Source organism: Taeniopygia guttata, chromosome 3 (assembly GCF_048771995.1).
Source record: "Taeniopygia guttata chromosome 3, bTaeGut7.mat, whole genome shotgun sequence".
NCBI lineage: Eukaryota > Metazoa > Chordata > Aves > Passeriformes > Estrildidae > Taeniopygia > Taeniopygia guttata.
The window spans coordinates 54367700-54388787 of record NC_133027.1 but is presented as its reverse complement, the minus strand read 5'-3'; the positions used below and the strand labels follow the sequence as shown (position 1 = coordinate 54388787).

General features: G+C 38.4%; 1 protein-coding gene across 1 annotated transcript; it reads right to left on the bottom strand.

Annotated features, from left to right (window-relative positions):
* Window positions 1-1148: 1148 nt before the first annotated feature.
* Window positions 1149-13872, bottom strand: C3H6orf58 (chromosome 3 C6orf58 homolog). Its single transcript, XM_002190850.5, has 6 exons — window positions 13527-13872; window positions 9386-9472; window positions 5766-5950; window positions 4562-4695; window positions 3871-4109; window positions 1149-1598 (listed from the first exon to the last, which is right to left on the bottom strand). The coding sequence occupies exons 1-6, from the start codon at window positions 13846-13848 to the stop codon at window positions 1471-1473; spliced, it is 1095 nt and encodes a 364-aa protein (XP_002190886.4). The 5' UTR covers window positions 13849-13872; the 3' UTR covers window positions 1149-1470.
* Between the last annotated feature and the right edge of the window lie 7216 nt (window positions 13873-21088).

The window sequence follows — 21088 nt, the reverse complement described above, 5'->3', positions numbered from 1 at the left end:
CGGAAAAGGTCAAAAAACTTTTCTGGCTCACAACTAACTTAATATTTTAGCAGCTGGCAGCTGTGGTGATTACTTTTGGATTATATCTAAAGTGTGCTGGAATCTAATTACTGTGATCTATGAACCAGGTAATTAAGGTAAAAACTCCCACATTTTCTTACACCTCATTAATGGATTTCCTTTGAAAATTTTTAGCTAATGATGGTACATTAAGAGTTTATCCATTACATGACAATGAATAATTAACACCTTTGTCCTGGGACATTAAAGGACAGAATGGTGTTTAACTGCTCAATGTGATGATAATTATTTCATAATTTACAGTGTAAATATCATGCAAATTTGGGAAGAAACTGGGAAAATGGAGTAGAAAGAAATTATTTATTTTCATAGAATTGCAGAAGGGTTTGGATTGGAAGGGACCTTAAAGATCATCTAGTTCCAAGCCCACTGCTGTAGGCAAAGACATCTTTCATTAATTTCCTTCTTTCCCAAGAAATTTCAAGCCCTGTCTGCATGCAGGGCCCCTGACTCACCTGCCCATAACCTCTGTTTTCAAGTTATAACTGATTCCAAATGTGTGCTATCACCCCAAAGACTAGGATCAATACTTCGGTCTGAGTGTTCCAGGCACTGGGAGTGCAAACATTGCAAATACAGTAACCAAATCAAACATATAACACACTGCAACAAGTGGATTAGGCATGGGGGAATGGGAAAGCAACCTGTGGTTATACGGCGTACACAATCACATAAATTCATATATAGATCAAAGTTTTCTTGAAGCAAGTGAAATGAATCCAGTACAAGAAATCTCTGTTGTCATGTAAAGGCTGATACAGAGTTAATTTACTTCAGGACTGCTCTGGACTAGCTCTGCTGTACCATGTGAGGCATGTACTTGTTGCAAAACAGCATAGCAAGGGAATCTATCTGTACTCAAGTACCTAATCTGAAAAGCGTGAAAGCTTCCAGTTTGATTGTAGCTGCTCTGCGAAATAACAGCTTTGGTGGGAAACAGTCAAGGCATTGCATTTGGATCATAACTTCGAAAAAAAGTTTCTCATGATCATCTGTTAGACCATTAAGTAATTACAGATCTAGGGGAATCCCTGCCGACAGGGGAAGAAAACCAGTCTGAAACAGAATATATTTTGCCTGCTTTTAATTTTGTCTCCAATACATTATTTATAAAGCCACAAAAAGTAGTAAAATAAGATTTTTCTGTGATGTTTTTTATTTATAAGAAATTGAGTTTAAAAAAATGAGATAATTAGGAAAATTAAGGTTAAAAATATCGATTCCATATGAGAGAGAGACACACATGGCTACTCAGGAAATCGTGCTGTAAGAAATTACCCAAGGCCAGATTACCAGAAATATGTCTGCTAAAAGATTAACTCAATCTGCCTTGCAACCGCTCTTTCTCGAGGAACTGGGAACTTTCAAATCATCTCCTTCCAAATAATTCTAAATTTCTACTAGGTCAAGTAGTTCGAACTTCTGGCTTGAAGTCAACCTTTCGATCAGTTCTCGGCCAATTTTTCTTCCTGCTTCGGTGGACATAGCCTTCTGCCAGAGCTTCAGCAGCAATCCTCCTTGGAAAGAAACACATGGCATTGGCAATTAGCAGGGAGCGCATGGAGCTCGCGGTACACTGGGGCCCAACGAGCGCTCAACACTTCCCTGGGGACAGAGAAATGTAGACAAAGCTGGAGCTTGCCGATGGGCTCATAATTGCCTACAAATATGCAGGGAGACATAAACCATTCATTCAGCTCAGGAGCCTTTGATTTGACAGACAGTGGGGCTTGTTGCCTTGTCACCAGCGCTGTAGGTCGAAATGATTGAAGACTTATGGGAAGGTCTTTGTCTGCTCTGGCACACAGCTCTGTGGTTTATGGAGCAGTAGCCTGGGAGTTATAATCAGACCTGTCTTCATTTTCACTCTAAAACAAAGAGTGTTCACTTTCTGCCAGCTAAGACCTCAAGCTAAAAAAGCAAATGGTCCTAAACCTTTGTCCAGGTTTAGCAGTGGCTCTCTAGGACATGTGGCTTGGCAAGCCCAGTCTAGCATTAGCACTGCTTTGCAGGATAGCTTACTCCTCATCCCACTCAGTGCTCATCTTTAGAGTGGATAGAGGGGAAACTGGAGGGTAAAAATGTCTAGTGGAAAACTAAGAAGACTTTATTCTCTTCCTCTTCTGCCCTTGGGTAAAAAGTTGATCTGACAGCCTGTGAGTAGAAAAGCTCTAGAAGCAGCACAACACTCTCAATACAGGTCCTGCTGGACTATCAGGGGTGACTAAACGAAAATAAAGAGTAATCAAAGTCTGAATCAAGATATCAAGTCTCACTATGGGTTGGACAGGGTCGCATCCTAGGAGATAGTAAGACCCTCTATCTGCTGTTGAATTTTGCAGTACCAGTAGAGAACCCTGTCTCTCACGGGATGCATTTAAAAGCATCTACAAAACCAGTATGTTTTGTCACCTGTGCATTAAGGTAGGGTCTTTCAAGACCCTGCTGAAGCTGTGGATTTAGATGCAGTCAAATTTATTTTAAAGCTCCTTTTTCTGATCTGCAAATCAGTTACCAGGCTGAATTAGCTGGCATTTAATTCTCAGCTGAATTCAAAGCTCATCCCTTAGAGCAAAGTCAGGGAAACCTCTCCCCTGCAAAGCAAGGGATTTCAGCTATGGAATTCATTATGGCTGCACCTGCATGAAACGTACAGTGTTCAACATCCATAAATCCTTCCCTCTCACTGCAATGCTTCCTCACCTGATGTGCTACCCTGGTGCTCTAGTCCCTCCTTCCTGTCCTTCTGGCCATGCTTTTCCTTGCTGTGTTCCTCTCCCTTCCTGGACTTATGTCAAGAAACCCTGAACTGTGTCATAGCTACCAAGAAGGCAATAGATCTGTTCAGACCCTTATTCAGATTCCAAAAAATAATCCTATGCGAAAAATGTGAGAGAAGCTCTCTGTGATGGGAGGATGTTCTTTTGTAGCACTGAATAGCTTTATTTCATATCTTTTTCAGCTTTAAATACAACTGGTGAGAGAATTTTCAGTGAAACGTACAGATAGAAGAGTATCACAAATGCCATATCTAGGCATGCTAATTTTTCAGTGTATTTTTACATTCTATTTTAATTTAAATATCAAAAATAACTTTGCTTCATAAAGGTCAAACAAAAACAGCCAACCCAGAAGTATCTATGAAAGAACTGAATCCTCAGGAGAGTGTAATTCTGAGATGCACCACTGGATGGTGATGCACGACTTATTTTGGTGAATGCGATGAAGTCAGCATTGACTAAGGGTAGTTTTGCTGGGACAGATCTCTGTTAAATCAAAGATCAAGAGAAAACAAAAAACTGAAACGAGAACATTTGTGGACATAAAAACTGTTGCTCATGATAATTTACTTTTTGTTTGTTTGGTTGGTTTTCTTCAACTGATATAAAAATTTCATTTACATTTTTAATAGTTTCACATTCAACTGGTGAAACACAAAACAGTCTCTGTTTTTAAAGTTCCTGTGAAAACTGGGAAAAGAAATACTAAGATCATCTGATCCCAAAATGCTTTGTGTTTTTTTTTTTTTTATCCCACTGAAATCTTTCTTATTGTCAGTGTTATCCCAGCATCATTTGCTGTCTGGTGTGTTGTTTGCTTATGGTTGTATTTTTAATTGTTTTACTGTTAGTCTCTAAGATGTGTTTATACTATTTGATATCAAACATTCACTACATTCATATGGAGAAGGGTATGTAGAAAGAACAAGGTATAAAATATCTATGGACAAGAGACATCTTTTGTCATATAGATATGACATATATATATATATCTAGGTCAGGCTCATACCTGTTAATTTATTTACTTTGTGAAGAACTCTCAGTGACAACAGGACCTTATTTTGCTCTGGACTGAAGTCCTTAATTAATGGGAGAACATCCCCTTCAACAAGCATCCTCTGAGGCAGGAAAACCTGGAAGTCGTTTGTGGTCAGTAAGTCTGTACTGAAGTGTGTGGCAGCAATGAAATCTACAGCATTAGCCCAGTCTTTACCAAAATTTGCTTCTGGATCAGAGAGATATTTTAAGCTGAAAAAGAAGAAAATAAAAAATGCAGCAGATAACTGAACTCCCCTGTAGAACACACTAGTTGATAATTTATCCCAAATATTTTTTGTTCAGTATAAAATGCTGAGTGGCCTCAGCACCACAGTGACTTGAAGCCTCCTTAAGTACTTTATACCTGATTTCTCCTGGCAACCCTGCCTCTGCCCAGACTAAGCACAGCTCCTGAATCAGGCCCTGGCTCCCAGAGGGGACCCAGCATCTCGTTGTAAGCCCAGAGCCTGACTGGTCATCACAGCTTGGGCAGCCATCTCTCACTGGTAATCCCACACTCTGTGAGAGAGGGAGGAAGAGCAGAGCCTAAAGAGTAGATGCCTAAGGTACAAAGGCTCATGCAGACTTTGTTAGGATACCATCCTTCTAAATAGGCATGGAGGTGGAAAGATCCTCCATGGACACTGCTCTATTCCCCTTACCTGTCCTGGAATTTGGGGAGTGCATAAGCAATGGAGGAGGTGTGTGCCTTCCACATGAGGCCAAGTGTATCATCCAGTTTGAAAGAGGAGACGCTGGCAGAGCTCACAGCTTTATGTTCTGTAGATAACAGATACTGCAGCAACAGGGAGCCAAAAAGGCAGAGAATGAGAGGGGTGGTTTAAACCCAGTTACTATTTTTTTTACTATAAGCACATACCTCATAAAATAATAAGCTAAAGGAAATTGCGTTTTAATAGTTAGTGGTAGTTGCTGTTCTTCAACTTCAACATTGCAAGGGTTTTATCCACATAATTTTGGTATTTGGTTACAAAAATTCAGTGGACTTTTGTATCTGAGTACAATGGAAGATTCAGTACTGAAATACGGGACTCCTTGAAAACTTGTCTATACTCTTTTGACCACAACTTTCTGAAGATTTTCAGAAAAATAAGAAAATTATCCTTGTTATCAATATGGTTATTTGAGGAGTAGATATTTTACAATAGCTCTGAAACATGATGCATGGGGAAAATGATCTTATGAAGACAGATCCAGTCTTACTCTTACAACATCTACTTTCAGGCACAAGGGGGACTTACAATTTAGCATTCCTGCTCGTTATCAATCATTTGACTACCAATAAAAAATGTTGACTTCAGTAGTCTAGCTACAAAAAATATCTATTAAATCTATGAAGTAATAAATATTGTTAATTTTGGGATTAGAGAACAGCTGAGTGAAGAGGAAAGAAAATATCTACTTGCCAATTGGGTGTACTTCTGAATGATGTTTCAGCATTTTCAAGTTTTTAGATGTTTAAAGAAATAAATGAACCCTGTAAAACCAACCAAAGGCTACTTCTTAAGGGCCGTGTTCCATCTCACAGGCTTATTTTGCATTGCTAACATAAGCAGTATTGGAAGAATTAAAATAAAATTGAATGTAAAAGTGTCTTAGAACAGAGGCCAAAATACAGAACAGTCTCAAAGGAAGAAAAAAAATCCATAACTTTTAAAAATCCTGTCCTACTTATCTCTGACTCACTGTATGTTATGCTTTCCATTTTTTCCTGCTTGTTGTTTTTATATGAAGCTGCTATTGAAAGCAAATTAAGATCTCTGAATCTTAAAAATGACAGTAATAATAGTTTTAAAAGCTAATATTTTGGTATAATTTCTAAAAATGTTAGAAAAAACTATTTACTTCGAAGAAGACCTTCCAATCATCCATGAGCTTGGGCATGCGAGACCAGCAGTCTTTAACGCTGTAACAGAAATAATCTTTTTGATCCTCTGATGGCAATATTTCTATCTCATATGGCAGCTGCCCAAAGAGACCAGCCTCCACTGCCCCCAGCAAGGGTATAATGGAAAGATAGTAATTCATACCTGTAACAACAATTAAAAGGCAGCAGGTGTTAATCACAAGCAAATGAAAAATTCCCACATAAGAAAATAAACTCTCTCCCACACCAAATGCGAGTATTTCAAATTGCCATGAATACAACCATGTTCAGCAGTGGAATATATGTACTGAAATGTAATAAAGATGACACTTGTATTGATTTAGATATGATTTGTAGTGTTCATTTATGCATTGCTCTTTAGAAGCCTTGTAGGAGCTTCCACTGTGTTTTACTTTGCAGGAAAGGAAAAAAACTAATGGAAAAAAGTTAGACCTTTGTAGGCTGTCATGGACAGGACAAGAAAAGTCTCTCAAATATTAATTGCAAACTAAGTATCAAAAGACTAAGGGATATTCCCACAGGTATTGTTGCTACTAAAAATCCCTCTTCTGTGTTCCCTAGACCTATGATAAAGGAAAATGTGATATTTTACTGGAAAATAATAATTTTGCTTCTAAAAAATATTTCATTCACTGAAAATTGTTTGGATATTACCTCAATTTATCTGTTTAGATTTATTTTATGATGATGGCTTTCTTTGGTCTGATCCGTATGTTGGAGCAGGCAGATCCAGAATGTAGGAAACTCAGGCTCAGTTCTCACTGGTGCCAAATCTTGTCCCCAGTAAGAGTGCCCACAGGGCTATTTCATATTCCTCTCTTGAAAGAATCTGAAGTTCTCCTCTTAATTGTGTCCCCTTTGCAGAAATGAAATTTAATTGTTTTGAGTGAAGAAAATCCTGGGGATCTGTTGTTCTCCCTCTTGGGTGGGCACCTCTGAGCTATTCAAAGAGGACATTGGCTCATACTTGGTGTCAGGGCCACAGACTGCACTGATATTTTGTACAGAATCCCAGCAGTGAGGACCAAAATCATCAAAACATGAACACCCACAATTTATCCATGTTCTCCTAATGAGAAGCCACTGCTCCACCTTATGGGAGAAGATCACAAAACAAAGTTCATGAAGAAGGAGCATGTGTGTTGGTTGTAGTTCAGCAGGAACTGGGTCTGCACACCTTAGGAGCAGGAATACTGAGGGAACTCAGTGTTTTGCTCTAAGCATGAGCTGAAAAAAAAGGATGGGGCAGCGTGGAGGTGCTGTGGTCATGGTCTGTCAAAATCGATGCAGATATGAAACAAAGTATGGAGCAATACAGCAGTGCTGCGGTTATGCTCCACTGAAAACATGCAGCTAGCAGGAACTAAGCCCAAGGAATGAACCAGACAGTAAGCAGAAGCTGGCTTTTGCTTCATTAGCCTGAAAATACATCTTGCTTTTCACACTCTACATACTAATGACTCAAGCACCACATCAACATGAAATGTCACCAACTGTAATTTAGCCTTTGCTCTTCCCTCAAAGGAAGCAATATAAATCTAGCTAAAGTGGGGAGGGAGGTCAGAGAAGACTCCATCATAACTTCTGGGATCAGTCAACAGGCTTAACTTGTCTTCTTCCCCTAAAGGGATGCCTATTGGGCAAGAACCTCATTCTGTGCAAGCTAAATTATTATCTCTAACTAGCTTTAACTGGTGATTAGAATTGGTCAATATATTGCTTCAAATTCATTTTTGCAATCCGCTACTATCAACAGCAGTCTCTGAACCTTAACCTGTCACAGTGTACAACTATCAGTGTGTTTGTTAATAAATTGTTATTCAGTACACTGTTTAGTGTGAGCCCTTCAAGGGCACTAAGGGAGGAGTGTCCAGAAGTAGATAACATACTTAACAAAACTGGAAATACCTTCCAACTCCAAGTGGGAACATGGTTGTTGTGAGACCCTAAACATGGGTCAAACCATGCTCCGATAGAGTGGACTGTTTGGTCGGGTCCCCATAATGGGGCACTGACAGGCTGGTCAGGCACAAGGGTTTCAATTTCCCTGGGGGTGCTGATTGAACAAAAATAAAGGGTTATATATAAAGAGAAACCCCTTGTTTCATGTGACACACTTCCTAAATGTGGACCTGGTTGGGAATTCAGGAGGAAATGTATGGCCAGTCAGAAGAGCAAAGGAAAACTCTCAAGTGATGAGAAGATAGTGTTTCACTGAGACTCATCGCTGAACTGGCTTTTGCTTCTTGTTCACTGTTTTCATGAGAAGTATTGAAACCTTGGTCTCATGTCACAAAGTGCTTATATTCTTTTTAGTGTTCTTGCCTATATTATATATTTGCACCTGCTTGAGTGACTTGGCATAAAACAATGCAGGACAGGATACACTGAATATTATTCTAGGAAAGAGACTGATGTTCTTAAGCAGATAGTATCCCACACATGCAAGGTATATTAAATGTGAGTTTCTGGTTTAAACTCATTCCTGGTTTCATGTGACTACTTGTGCCAGAGAGGCCTGCTCTGAAGGTCAGTTGAAAACATTAATGTCCTCAGAACACTAAGAGATGTTTCCATACAGTTTCAAAGGCTCTTTGCATGTTCTTGCTTCAATCGGGAAAATCAAAGATGAGTTTATACATTTTTTTGGAGGCAACAGAATGGATATCAAGCAAACATGCAATATTTAGAAGTAAGTGAAGAGCAGGAATTCAAACACTGAGAAAGTAAAAGTGGTAGATTCTATTCCAGGAAGGTCCCCTGCTTGCAAAGGGCTAGACACTGTGTGGGACACCATCCCACAGAGCACTAGTGCTATCCAAACACACAGTGGGAAAACCAAAGCTGAAGTGAGTACCACAGTTTTACCCTAGATCTGCATTTTAAATTTTATCTGTGCTTGTGTCTTTGTTCACTTGAAGATATATACATTTAACTGCTGTTTCACGGCCAGAAGCTTAATCCAAATGGCCACTGAAGGTTTTTCCTTCCTTCCTCTGGCAGAGAAGGGACAGAGCTGCTTGCTCAAAACTACTGACAGGTCTGCAGAAAAGGTGAACTTACAACAGGACATCCAGGAAGCTGAGGGAGCAAGGGACAGAAGTGATGGAGGGAAAATATGCTATGGGACAAAAAACCAAGGATGGTATAAGAACCACAAAGATTCCTGCTTGACATTTGTTCACAAGATTTTAGTTTGAAATACAAGCATCTAAACTGAAGAAATCTGCTCTGGACTAATTGTAAACTGGAAATATCTACAAATATCTACAAACATATATACCTGTCATAGTGTTTCCCACACATTTTCACACAAATATTTGCAGTATAAATATTTTTAAGGCTGCAAACTTGCTGTTTTGGTTTTTTTTCTCCTTCCTCAAGTAAGTATTCAAAATCAATTAACTTTCATTTACCCACTCATGCTTAGGTGTCTTGCTACAAGTTTGTGATGGAGAATTACATAACACTGAAATGATAATGTAATAGAGACGTCTAAGGGGAAGAAATATTTTCAGAGGGCCCTCTAAGACACTAATTTGTTTTGGAGAAAAACAGTATGACAGCATATACTTACAGGACCACCAGCTTCTTACAGATTGGCACAGGAGCTCTCCATTTTCATAGCCACAGGAAGTCATACCAGAAGGATCTGCTAACCTACCTGAAAGAATCAAATGGAATAATAGAAAAGATACTTCTCAAAATTTTCACACAAGAAATTCCACTGAGATGAAAAAAAAAAATAGAATGGAATAAAGCATGCAGACTTTTGGTTAGAGAAGCAAAACAATTACTGTTTCTTTGCTTCATAAATAAATGTCCTAGAGTAGTTGAATTTCTCAGTGCATAGTAATTTGATTGTGCTTTACATTTTGAGCTATCCTGCACTGTAAATATATTCTGTGAATTTATTGAACTGTTTCAAATCAGGACATCAAAGTATTTTTAGTGAGATATAAAAATACATTCACATACAGACATGGACACATGCATAGCTGAAGCATCATTGCTAATAGATGTAGGCTGCTAGTTCAGGAGAGCTGCTTAACAAGCAAATAGCACAAACTAAATGTACTAGTAATTGTCTCACCTAATTGGGTTGTGTGATACAAATCACTTCCAGCTTAATCATGCAGACAAACGTGGCCTTACTGTGAAGCTAAGCATGCAAACATTGCTGTAACTAATTAGCAAAGTTTGCAAGCATCTGTGCTGCAGAAAACATGCAAGACATTTCACGATTATTCATGACAGAATATTTTACTTTAAGCACACGGCATGAAGAAATAGCCTAAGTCCTAAAAGAATACCATATGTGTACATGAAATGTTGTCATGCAGAGTGTCAGGAAGCCTGCTTTAAGTGCATGACATGCAATTACCATGGCCTTGTGCAATGGTTTGAGCTATTCCAGAAGCTCCCGAACTCTGCCCTGCAGAGCACTTGCTCTCTGACGAGTCAGCTGAATAATGGCAGTGCCATTTCTGTCAGATTAGAACTAAACCTCATTACCAAACCAAATTTTCTAATATTTTCACTCAAGAAGGAGAGACAATAATGAAAAATGTGCATACAAATTATCCTAATTATTCTCGCTAGCTGACTGGGCAGACCTTATGCTTTGGGGCATGCTAGCTGCTCAATCCTTTATCTTTCAGTAGCCAAGCACTGAGAACATGAACTTGCAATAATGAGGGTTGCAGTTCAACCCATTTTTTTAAGTTAAGAATATATATTTTTTAATATTTACAGAAAGATTCACATTTTCAAGATTTTACTTAAACAGACTGTCAAAAAACAGGCAGCAATAGATCACTGGTGTGCAAAGAAGATGAATGGGAAGGATAAAGGTTAAAAAGAAAAAGACAAAATGTTGCAAAAGAATTGTACAGGAGATTTACCAAATATTGTTAGCCTTGGTCCTTCAGGAAAATGAAGATTTCCCAGGCAGTAACAGTGATAGCTAAAAGATATGTAGAAATTGGAGCTGGAAGCATTAACTGCACTTACAGGTCTCCACACCATTTTTGTTGTCTCTGCTTCCTCCTATTCCCTGTGCTTAACACAATTATTATTTCAGTCTTCAGGTCTACCCAAGCTAGTCGGTATTGACAGTACCATCCAGCCGTGTTATTGATAACTATGTGCAACCTCATCAGCAAGATTTCTCCACTTGTTTTTGTGGAAATGTTGTTACTGAAAGTGCTGAATGTAGTTATTCTCAACTTGCTGGTGAAGAACTCCTAGCACATCCTCTACTTAGCCTAGACTTCTTTCAACAGCAATTATCACTAAATTCCCCTTCATGTGTTCTTTTACCAGATTTGCAGTTCCCTTGTCTTGTAAAGTACTATTTAAAAACTCTCATTCTAAGCTTTGCTTTTGCAAAGGGAGTAACTGCAATTCTGAACTTTGAAAAAAATCCCCAACATTTGTGTGACAAAAGAAGATATCAAATTAGCCTGACACAAAATACCTTTGATTCACATAATCTGTGCTTTATCCCTTTTTCTATCTGATTCCATGTTATTAAATAGTCTTTCCTCTATACTTATTCTAATGTGTTGTTTACTGCTGCTATAAGACAAATATACGTGTTCATATCTCCTTTTTTCTTCTTAAGTACAGGCACAGCCTTTCCTGCTCTTCAGATATACTGTACCATGTGAATCTTTCTTAAATTTCTTGATCCTGGACTTGTACCTCTGCATGTGGAGATAAAGCCTATCCTCTTTCTCAGTTTCGGTAGGTAGGACTCTCAGTTTAGCTTCACCTCCCAAGTGACAATTTCTGCTTCCATAATCTCATTCCTAGCAGCATTGCTGTCTCAAGATCCTTATCTCTGATGTAAATTTAGGCAAATTACTGATTTCATTTTATGTCCCTGAGTGGATTATCACAAATCTTTGTACCATTCTTATTAAGTAACAGTTTCACTTGCTCTTCATGGTTTATACAGAACCATACACAACCATATTTTTACATATCCATAAAAATATTCTCTCAGTAACATAAATTTCAGGACCAGACAGAACTGTTAATTCAACAAATTTTGTAATATTTTCAAAGTTCCATTGTCTTGCACCATGAACTCAAACCCTGCTTTTGTTTGCCCATGCTTATTACATTGATATACAAATGCTTCAGCCATTCCTCACTAATCTATCCCATCACCTACCTGGATTAGGTTTAGCCCTTGCTAACCTCACTATGGCATGCACCAGAACTATGTTATTCTTCGTCCCTTAACCATTTGTCCTTCAAATGCTCACTCTTTTTTTTTTTTTTTTTTTTTTTTTTTAGCTGTAAAACTACTTCCAGCTATGTGATATTTCTCCTTTTAGTATTTTTTTAACCTTCTGGTCATGTAAATTTTAAAATATATCTCCTTTGTCTAAGTGTCAGTCCTATGACTCTTTAGCAGGTGACAAGACATCTTTACCTGTCTATGCAACCAGGGGCAAATCTTCTCCTCACAAACTATGTCCCTTGTCTCTACTTGGAAATTGTCACTGCAACAAGGCACATCCTCACTTGGTGGATGAGGCCATACTCCACAACTCCTCCTTTCAAGTAGGTCACCACTCAACTGGAGCTGCTGCATCCAGTCATCTTTGCCTCTGCCGCACATTGGGTCAGTTCTCCTGCTGTATCAGCCACCATTTTGTCTGTTCTTCTTTTTGTGTACATAAAGAAGGGAAAGAGGAAAAAGCTTGCCTAAACTTCAACCAAATTCTTTTTGTTGCTATCTGTTTGCCAGCTAGTTTCCTACTTGGATTTTGCTTACTATCTTGTTTTCCTCATTTTGACTTAGGAGTAAATTTTCCATTAGATGTGAGTAAATGCTGGCAGCCTTCCTCCACCACCAGGTGCAGGACCTCTGTCTTCTCTCAGACCTATAGTGTCACCCAAACCCTGCCACATGTAACTACAGGCTACATCTAATAAAGAAAGCAATGGGCAGACAGGTGCATTTGTTTACCCCGATAAGATATTTCAGCCTTAGCCTTAAGGAACCTTTCACATGTGTTTCTGTGTCTGCTCCCCTGGCAGGGACTTCAAGCAAACGAGAATGACTGCCCTAGACAACAACCAGCTTTTAGGGGATAAACCCTTAGAATCTGGACATAATTTAAAACAAAACAAAGCAAGATAACTAAACATATCCCACAAACAAGGAAACAAAAAAATCCCAACACAAAAACTTCAATTTTTGTGAAAAACATATTTAGAAAATAAGGAGGCTTATTCTAAATCAATCATAAAGAATAAATGGAAATAAGTTCTCAGAGAGAGATGTAGATTTTTAAATATATGTCTTAGAAATTAAACCCAAACCACCTCTAGAAGCTTGTAACATTAACAAAAAAAAAAGTTAACAATTTAAGAATGTCATTGTAGAATGAGTGCCCTGAAATCTGCATAAACTGAAGCAACTGGGAATGCCTTTCTAAAGATTTTTAGTTAGCTGAAATATTGCCCATCTATATCGCAAATCTGGATTCGGACTTCTTCCTATAAGGAATTTTAATAGCAATTTCTCAGCAAGGTAAGGGTGTTCACTCAGCATTTCTTTTTCAAATTGGTAACTCTGTCAAAGTTTACCCTCTCTGAGGCTATACTGGGTTTGTGAGGCAGAAACTTTGGAAAGAAAGCCTCTAAGCAGGTCCGGTAAACACTTTGCAAAGCCAGCATCTTAAGGAAATAATTCATACCTGTACGAAATTGCCACCCATGCTGCGCTGGTAATCCCCAGAGAATATTGCCACTGTTTTGGGGTCCAAAGGCATCAAAATATTTGGCTGAAGCACTTAGCAAGCTCTTATACACTCCCAGTCGATCCTGATAGCTCCAAGCACTGATGACAATTTTGTTGTCCTTTACTGGGAAATCCAGCAGGTTTTCAGGGGCCAGGTACCACAGAGGGGGATAGACATCTTCTCCAGTGACATTTTTTTCACTCTGTGCCATAGCAGTTGCAGGACTCAGGGTAACAGTCGCTGCAAGAAGAGCAAGTATGCCAAAGTGGAGCCACATGGTGAAGGCTTGTGACCCAGGTGATTGTGGCTGCAGGGCTTTTATTGGTAAAGGTGAGGGCTGGATCAAAAGGCTGACTCAGACACACGAGTCTTTGTCTCCCTTTCCTTTCCTAGCCATGACCCTGATGTGGAATTGCCACACAGTGAGTAATGCTGTGAGTAATGCTCTGTCCTCTCTGTGGGATCTAGGGACCACCAGCAGATGTTTAAGAGAAATCAATGTAATCAGAAAATGTCCAATGTCTGTGACATATGTGTGTACATACATACTTCCAAATGGTTGAGGTGCTACAATATTGATTGTACAGTTGCACTATAAAACTTTGTGCATGTGTGTTTCTTACTAGCTGTCAGCTTCCCTTTCCCAGCCCAATTCCTTTGGGCAAAGAAGGGACAGCAGTGGCAGAGATCTCACCTCAACACATGCACAGGCTATGGGTGAGGTATTCTGAGGAGGACTCCAGGCACTGACAAAAGGGCAGCAGTGACATGCTGCTGGTGCTGCCATTGTCAGCTTTGTATTTTGGCCTTGGGACAATTGCCTGCAGCCTTTAGGAGATAAGAGTGTTGGAAGTAGCCAGATCAGCCTGTCTTCAGGCCACATAGCACCTGGTGAGCTGTACGTTTAGTACTGGTTTGTCTTGTGTAGAAATGGTCATCATTATAAAGTTCTAAGGTCTCCTATTAAAACTCCATGATCCTGTAAACTCCAAAGGGAACACAAAGGCCATGCCTCCAGTGATAAAATTGGTGTTTAAGTTATACTCCAACAAAAGTGAAACTGTGCAGCTGCCTTCATCTCACCTATCATTAGGAATTCTAGGAATTTATAATCTTCAGCTGCTTTTTCTCAGATAAACGGTGGTTGCAAAAGAACACAGCAAACAAATGTGGTTTGCTATCTCTGTAGTCTTTTATTTGTGTGAGAAAAACTGCAAATGCTGCTTTTCTTTGAAGTAATTCTGTGAGTTTCGATTGGGCTTTGTGTGCCTAAAGTACCTTTAACCTGGCTGCAAACTTCTGTTAGTAAATTCAAAAGAAATGTATCACTTCAAAATGCTTCCATTTATGCTATTAATTAGGATGACTTTCGGGTAAATAGCAGAATTTTTCAATGATCACTTATAATTTTTTGTTTGCTTGTCCCTGAGTGACTGAGAGAGAAGCCCAAATTATTTTGGAATACAGAGATATTTGGAATACAGATCTGATCATGCTGGTTCAAAGAAGTTTCAAAAAATCAAATTGTTCTTTCATTAACTTCTATGGATGGGATTTATCTAACCCAAATGTGGGCTTTTTAACATTAACCTAGCTATGTAGATTCTCTTGATAATCAAATCAGAGAATCAGGCATACCCAGAATGTAACTCATTTAAAGCATGCCAACGAGAAATGTATTGCTCCTGACTGACTGTAGAGGGAGTAAAATTTACAAGTTTACCTTTAGACATATATTCTGAAATAATTATTTCAGAAATGTTGTGAAAGGTACTTTTTTCTTTTTTTTTTCCTTGAAATAAGGCACTGTATTAAATAATCCTGAGGACAAATGCCAAGAACTGTGCTCTGATTTCATATATATATATATATATATACATATACACACACACACTAGGCTCAAATTGAGCCAATGGGCAGCGTAAAGCTCACCTAAAAAGAAAGGATGATGAAAGGCATCTGCTAAAACACAAGATATATGGAGGCAACCTATGAAACAAAAGGCACAGATCTCATAATTACACTAAGGCAGAAATTTTATTCAGGAATATAAAGGAGTGAGTAAGAGTGGGTGCCCCTTGACTGTGATCTGTTTCAGGGAAAAACCTAAAAGCATTCTTCATTTATTTCACTGAATAAACTAAAATCAGTGGATATATTTAGGTTTCTTGCTTATCTCTGTTGTTATTGTCCGCAGATGTTGTCTTGAACAAGTTTTCTATTCCTTTTTGTCACCGGTCTTTAGTATTTGGCAGGGAGGATCTCTCTGACTGCAGTATCCTCCAGCAAAACCTCTTAACAGGGTTACAAAAGGGTTTATAAATTCCTACTGGTGCTGTTGTGAGTCAAGGTCATCAGCCAAATGCTGTGGTCACATGAGTGGATGCAACCACTAATGCAGTAAGGTATGTTGTGGTCGGAGCACCAGGCATCTGAGGGCAAATGATAATGAGTGTGTAGTGGATCTAGCAGGAGGTGCTGCATCATCATATCCTGGCTCCTTCCTACATCCTTGAAGCTCACATTTTTTCTTCTTTGGATAACATCATTCTCATGTTGTCTGTAATTCCATTTGCCCCTCTGCAAAAACCTTCCTGTGTTCCTGGCTGATCTTGCCTCACCAAAAAGAGTAACCTGCACTGAAGATCCTGACAATTCAGACTATACATTGTGATTAATCAGCACACAGAGATTCATATCTGCATGCCAAATGCAGTTTTTCTTTCCCAAGTGAAGCAGTATTCTTTCCATGAGGCTGGCTGGGTGGATGTCTGGCTGGACAAATGGCTACAGAGGAGGGTGCAAATCCAACATTTCCAGAACTCCAGTTCATAATAGTAAAAGAAGAGTAATTACCACCAAGGTAAAAATGTGGATCGAGGAGCAAGCTACACACAAGATGTGTAATGGATACCTGGTGGGGTCCTAGGTGCACTTCCCAGATCACAGTGCTCCAGAGGAGTCAAGACCATACTCAAATTTCCTGAATAGGCTTTCTTGCAGGACCAATGTTAAGATGTGCATTTATATATATATATATATATATATATATATATAAGAAACCAGCCAATTATAAAAATATTTCTCAGACCCAAGCCATGATAATTTGAATTAACCTATAATTTTCATTTTTATAATGCTATTATGGAGGCATATTTAGCTTAGAGGTTTGTTCAGATTATACCATAGTCTTCACTGCTTTTTTTATCTTCAGCTTGAAGGTGAAGCTGATCACGGAGTCAGGTATCTGTAGAATTTAGTGCCTACAATGTGGTCTTTGGCATCACCTCTTCAACACCTACCACAAAATACTTCAGCCTTATTTTCACAGTCTGATGGAATTCATTCCATTGAGTCAGACTATACAAAAGGTCCACTCACTGAAACACATACTTAAAAGTTGATATAACCAAAATAGAGAGCTATATTCCTGAGAGTATCTGAGTTGTAAACACCTGTTTAATGGGGGAAGATGATAGTAAATTTTTAATATAATATGTCTATTTTTGCTTGGAAATTGTTGTCAAATACAGCCCTAAGACTGCTTATGAAGCCAAGGAAATCTTTTGCCTGTTTATTTGTATATCACCAGGGAAAAAGTAAACTGCAGCAAACATTACTAGAATCACATTTTGAGTTGGGTTTATTTTTTAATCTGTCATTAATTATGGATTAATTTATAAGACAAATAAACTGAATCTTCACTTATAATTTTAGTGTGACATTTTAGTTAGATGAAAATGAGAATAACTAATTAGAAAAAAATTGAAAAGATTCATTAAAAGAAATATACAAGTATCCAAAGCAGTAAATCTGTGGGTAGATGCTAGTGCCCAGATTTACTGATGTGAAGTATGCAAAACGACTGCATCAATTAGAAACTTGGAAAAAAAACAGCTTTTTTTGCCATTTGGAAGGAATAAACAATTATTTCAGGAATTAAAATCAGCTCTTGAAACTCAGAGACTGCAGAGAAAATTTTAAGGAGACTGTCTACCATCTTTTTCCAGCTGCAGCCATTTTCCTTAGAGTGAAAAATAAAAGGGAGAGGGAGGGGAGAAGCTTTCTTGCAAGAAAGGAAAGGGGGGCTAACAAAAACATTTCTTAAAGAAATAGATTAGTCTTCATTGTGTAAGCAGGAAAAATAAATTTTAGTACAAGACAACTGGAAAGGAATGTAAAATAAAACACGAGATATAAATTAGGCCTATTTTTTTTTTGCCTATTTATTGCCTATTTTTACTTCTGTCATGGGAAAGAATAACACTCTTGTTATTTCTAATTGATATTCTGTGTTGGTATACAACGCACTATTTTGGTTCTGCTGTTCATTTGCAATGAGAGAGGAAATAAGGGTGATTTTCAAGAAAAACAGATTTCCAGTCTCATTTAGAGACGTCTGAATAACTCAGAGAAAAAAAATTCCAAACCTGTTTAATTAAACTAAAATGTATATTCAACATGTAAACCCAATCAGTCATTTTTGAGACATAATTAAGATACTATAAACCCAGAAAAGGTGTAGTAAGGAGCAAACATGTGCATGGACAGGTGTTCAAAGACAGAAATGACTGGGTATTCACAGATGCTTGCACAACAAAGCTAATATTGAAATGAGACCTAATGATAGTATATGGAGAGATGTCACGTCACCATGTTTAGAGATGACAGAAAACAAACATTTTTTTAAACAGAATACCTTTTTCTGGAAAGCATGATAAATATTTCCATTGCCCAGTTTATCATGCTTTTCTTTCCCTTAACTTTTATTTCTTTTTAGAGAACACCCCAAAATCCAGTACCTGGGTGCTCCTGAGGGCTCTGCTTCTGAGATTTCTCACATGGTCTGATTTCATACGTATCAATATCAATTCCAGAATGCAAGTGTCCAATGCATAAAGACTCGTGTGAAATTAACTTTCAGTATCTGACAACCACCTGCTGATATACAGCAAACATAAGTATGTCTAAGTTCAACAAAGGCCACAAAGTTTGGGACCATAAAAAAATCCCCAAAGCACACAGCTGGGCACCTATTGCAGGACAGGAATTTCTAGTCTGTTGTCCCAAGTCATCAGAAAATTAGGCCTTGGATTATCAAAAGGATGCAAGTGAAACACTTGCTTAGTTTTAAGTAAGTTTGAAAGGAATTCATTTCGCTCCCAGGTGTTCCTATCAAACAAGAACCTCTGAGGACTCCTTGATTTCACTGGAAAAAATGTCTAACTTCCCAAATATTCCTGACCTGTTCTGAAGTGCCATCTCCTCAAATGAGTGTGTCACATGACCTTACTCGCATTGAGTCATACTTAATTGTCCCATTTAATTCTCATCAAGATTACAAGAATAGCTTTTTTGATTATAAGGTACACCTCCCTCAGCCTGCCACCCAGCTGACTGTCCTGCTGCTATGTTGTTTCCAGTGTCACCTGTCTCCTCCCTGCCTGCACCAGCGCTTGGGTCACGCTCTGTGGTTTTTGCAGGGAGCCACGATATGATGCTCACTTACTGGGGATGGCATACCATGGGAAACCAGCCAGCAGGAGAGCCTGGGGAGACCTGACCTGCATTTTTTCTGCTGTTTGGATGGCAAAGGCAGCTGCTGTGCTCCCTAGAAACAGAGGTTGCCTTTTCCAGAGTAATGAGACTTGTTGGAGGTGCTTAGGAGTGTCATTGACACATACAAGAAAGTCTTACACTGTAGCCTAGATTTAAATGAAAGGCCAGGGGTACTCATGCCTTGTGAAGGCTGACCTAGAACAGAGGCTAGATGGAGTCAAAGAATAAAGTAGGTATTTATTAGAAGGCCTCAATGGATACACCTTGGGCAGTACAAGACCCCAGCCAGGGCTACGCCCAAGATGAACCAAAATGGTCACAAAATGGACAATGGTCTCTCACTTCTATAAGTTCTGGTCCATTATCATATTGGAGTTAATTGTCCACTTATAGCTTTAGCCCATGAAGGCCCATCCTTCTTGTTTTTCTCCATTCTGCCATTGTTTATGCTCTTGGGCCTCAGATGTGGATCAACTGTCCTTGGTCCCAAGCTAGAGAAGGAGTTGTTTTGTCTACCTATTCTGTGAAAAGAGCTTACTATCCCTTGATATGAAACTTAGAACTACACATTAAAGCAGCACAGAATCTGAAAAATATAAAAGTTAAAACCTGAGACATCAGTATTTTTTTCCTTCTTTTTTCTTTTTTTTTTTTTTTTTTTTGCACTACCACAGATCTCTCTGCTAGCTATTCTGCATATAAAAACCACAGTACACAGTTAAGAAAAACCTATCTTAAAAATTTGAAATATTAAGCTTTAAAGAAGGAGAAGACAACCCCCCTCGGGAAAAGTGAACATAAGCAGACATGCTTTCTAGAAGGCAGGTCTCTGAACTCTGTGATGTCCTCCTGGATTTCTATTGCATTTGCTTCAAAGTAATTTAATTTAAAATGCTTAGCCTTGGAGACAGAATATTTGGATTCCTGTTCTGATTCTCTTTTTTCAAACAAATACTTAAAAATAAAGCATTCTAATTTATTTTGTAAAATCAGAGTGGGAACAGCAGGCTCTGATCCTGGGCTTCTACCATCCTTATACTAAAATCACACCAAAATTCTTTGGCTTAGCTTTATCTGCAAAAATACTTGCAAGAAAATACTTATTATCCTTATCCTACTCCTGTGAATGCTAACAGTATAGGTATAGCACAGCACTTTTTTTTTTTTTTCCTTAGAGTCCACAGGCTAACAGCTGTAAATAAGGAATTTATCTCACATTTTTCTTTGCAGTCAACAATTGTGCCAGTTAATCTGAATAACTGAGGGTGGTGAAACTGCAGGCTCCTGTAAGTTTGTATATGAACACTAGATGATGCTATATAACTTTTATGTAACTCCCTATCACTTTCACACGTAACTGAAATAAAAATCAGAAAATAAGAATCAGAAGACTGGACTAGAACATGTTTTTAATATGCTGGCAAGTATGCACATACACCAAATCATATCACTGAAGTAAAAAAAATCTACATATTTCTCCAGTTAGCTGTCTCCATCTCAATTGACAGGTGCAAAGAGAGGGTACATCCAATTTTAGAGCTAATTGTGCCAGACATTGTGGCAATGTGCTACAAAAGGATTTTAAACAAATGCTTAATAGCAACAATGCTTTCCAAATGCTTTGCCAAAAAAAAAAAAAAAAGGCAAAAAAACTGTCCCTTTCACAGCAGTTTTTATACTAGACCAGGTATCAACTCTTTTGCTGCAGTCAGGAAAATTCCTTAAACTGGCATAAACATCACATGCTGTACTTGGAATAAGTTAGCTTGGTTTTTGTGGAGATGAAATTTGTGCTACCAGGCAATGTGCTATTGTACAAAAAAGGGCTCTCGCTCAGAGGAAAGGCTTTGAAGTCGTTGTGGCTTCTGTCTTTCCCATAAGAAACAGCTCCTCTGATCCCTATGACCTTTGTATGTATGATGTCCTTATGACACAATTCAAATACTAACCAAGTGGTA

Coding starts and splice junctions, on each gene's coding strand:
- C3H6orf58 (XM_002190850.5), bottom strand. CDS start 13,848: ATGTGGCTCCACTTTGGCATACTTGCTCTTCTTGCAGCGACTGTTACC. Junction 9,473..13,526: donor TGGGTGGCAATTTCGTACAG/GTATGAATTATT, acceptor TGATTCTTTCAG/GTAGGTTAGCAGATCCTTCT. Junction 5,951..9,385: donor TGTAAGAAGCTGGTGGTCCT/GTAAGTATATGC, acceptor TTGTTGTTACAG/GTATGAATTACTATCTTTCC.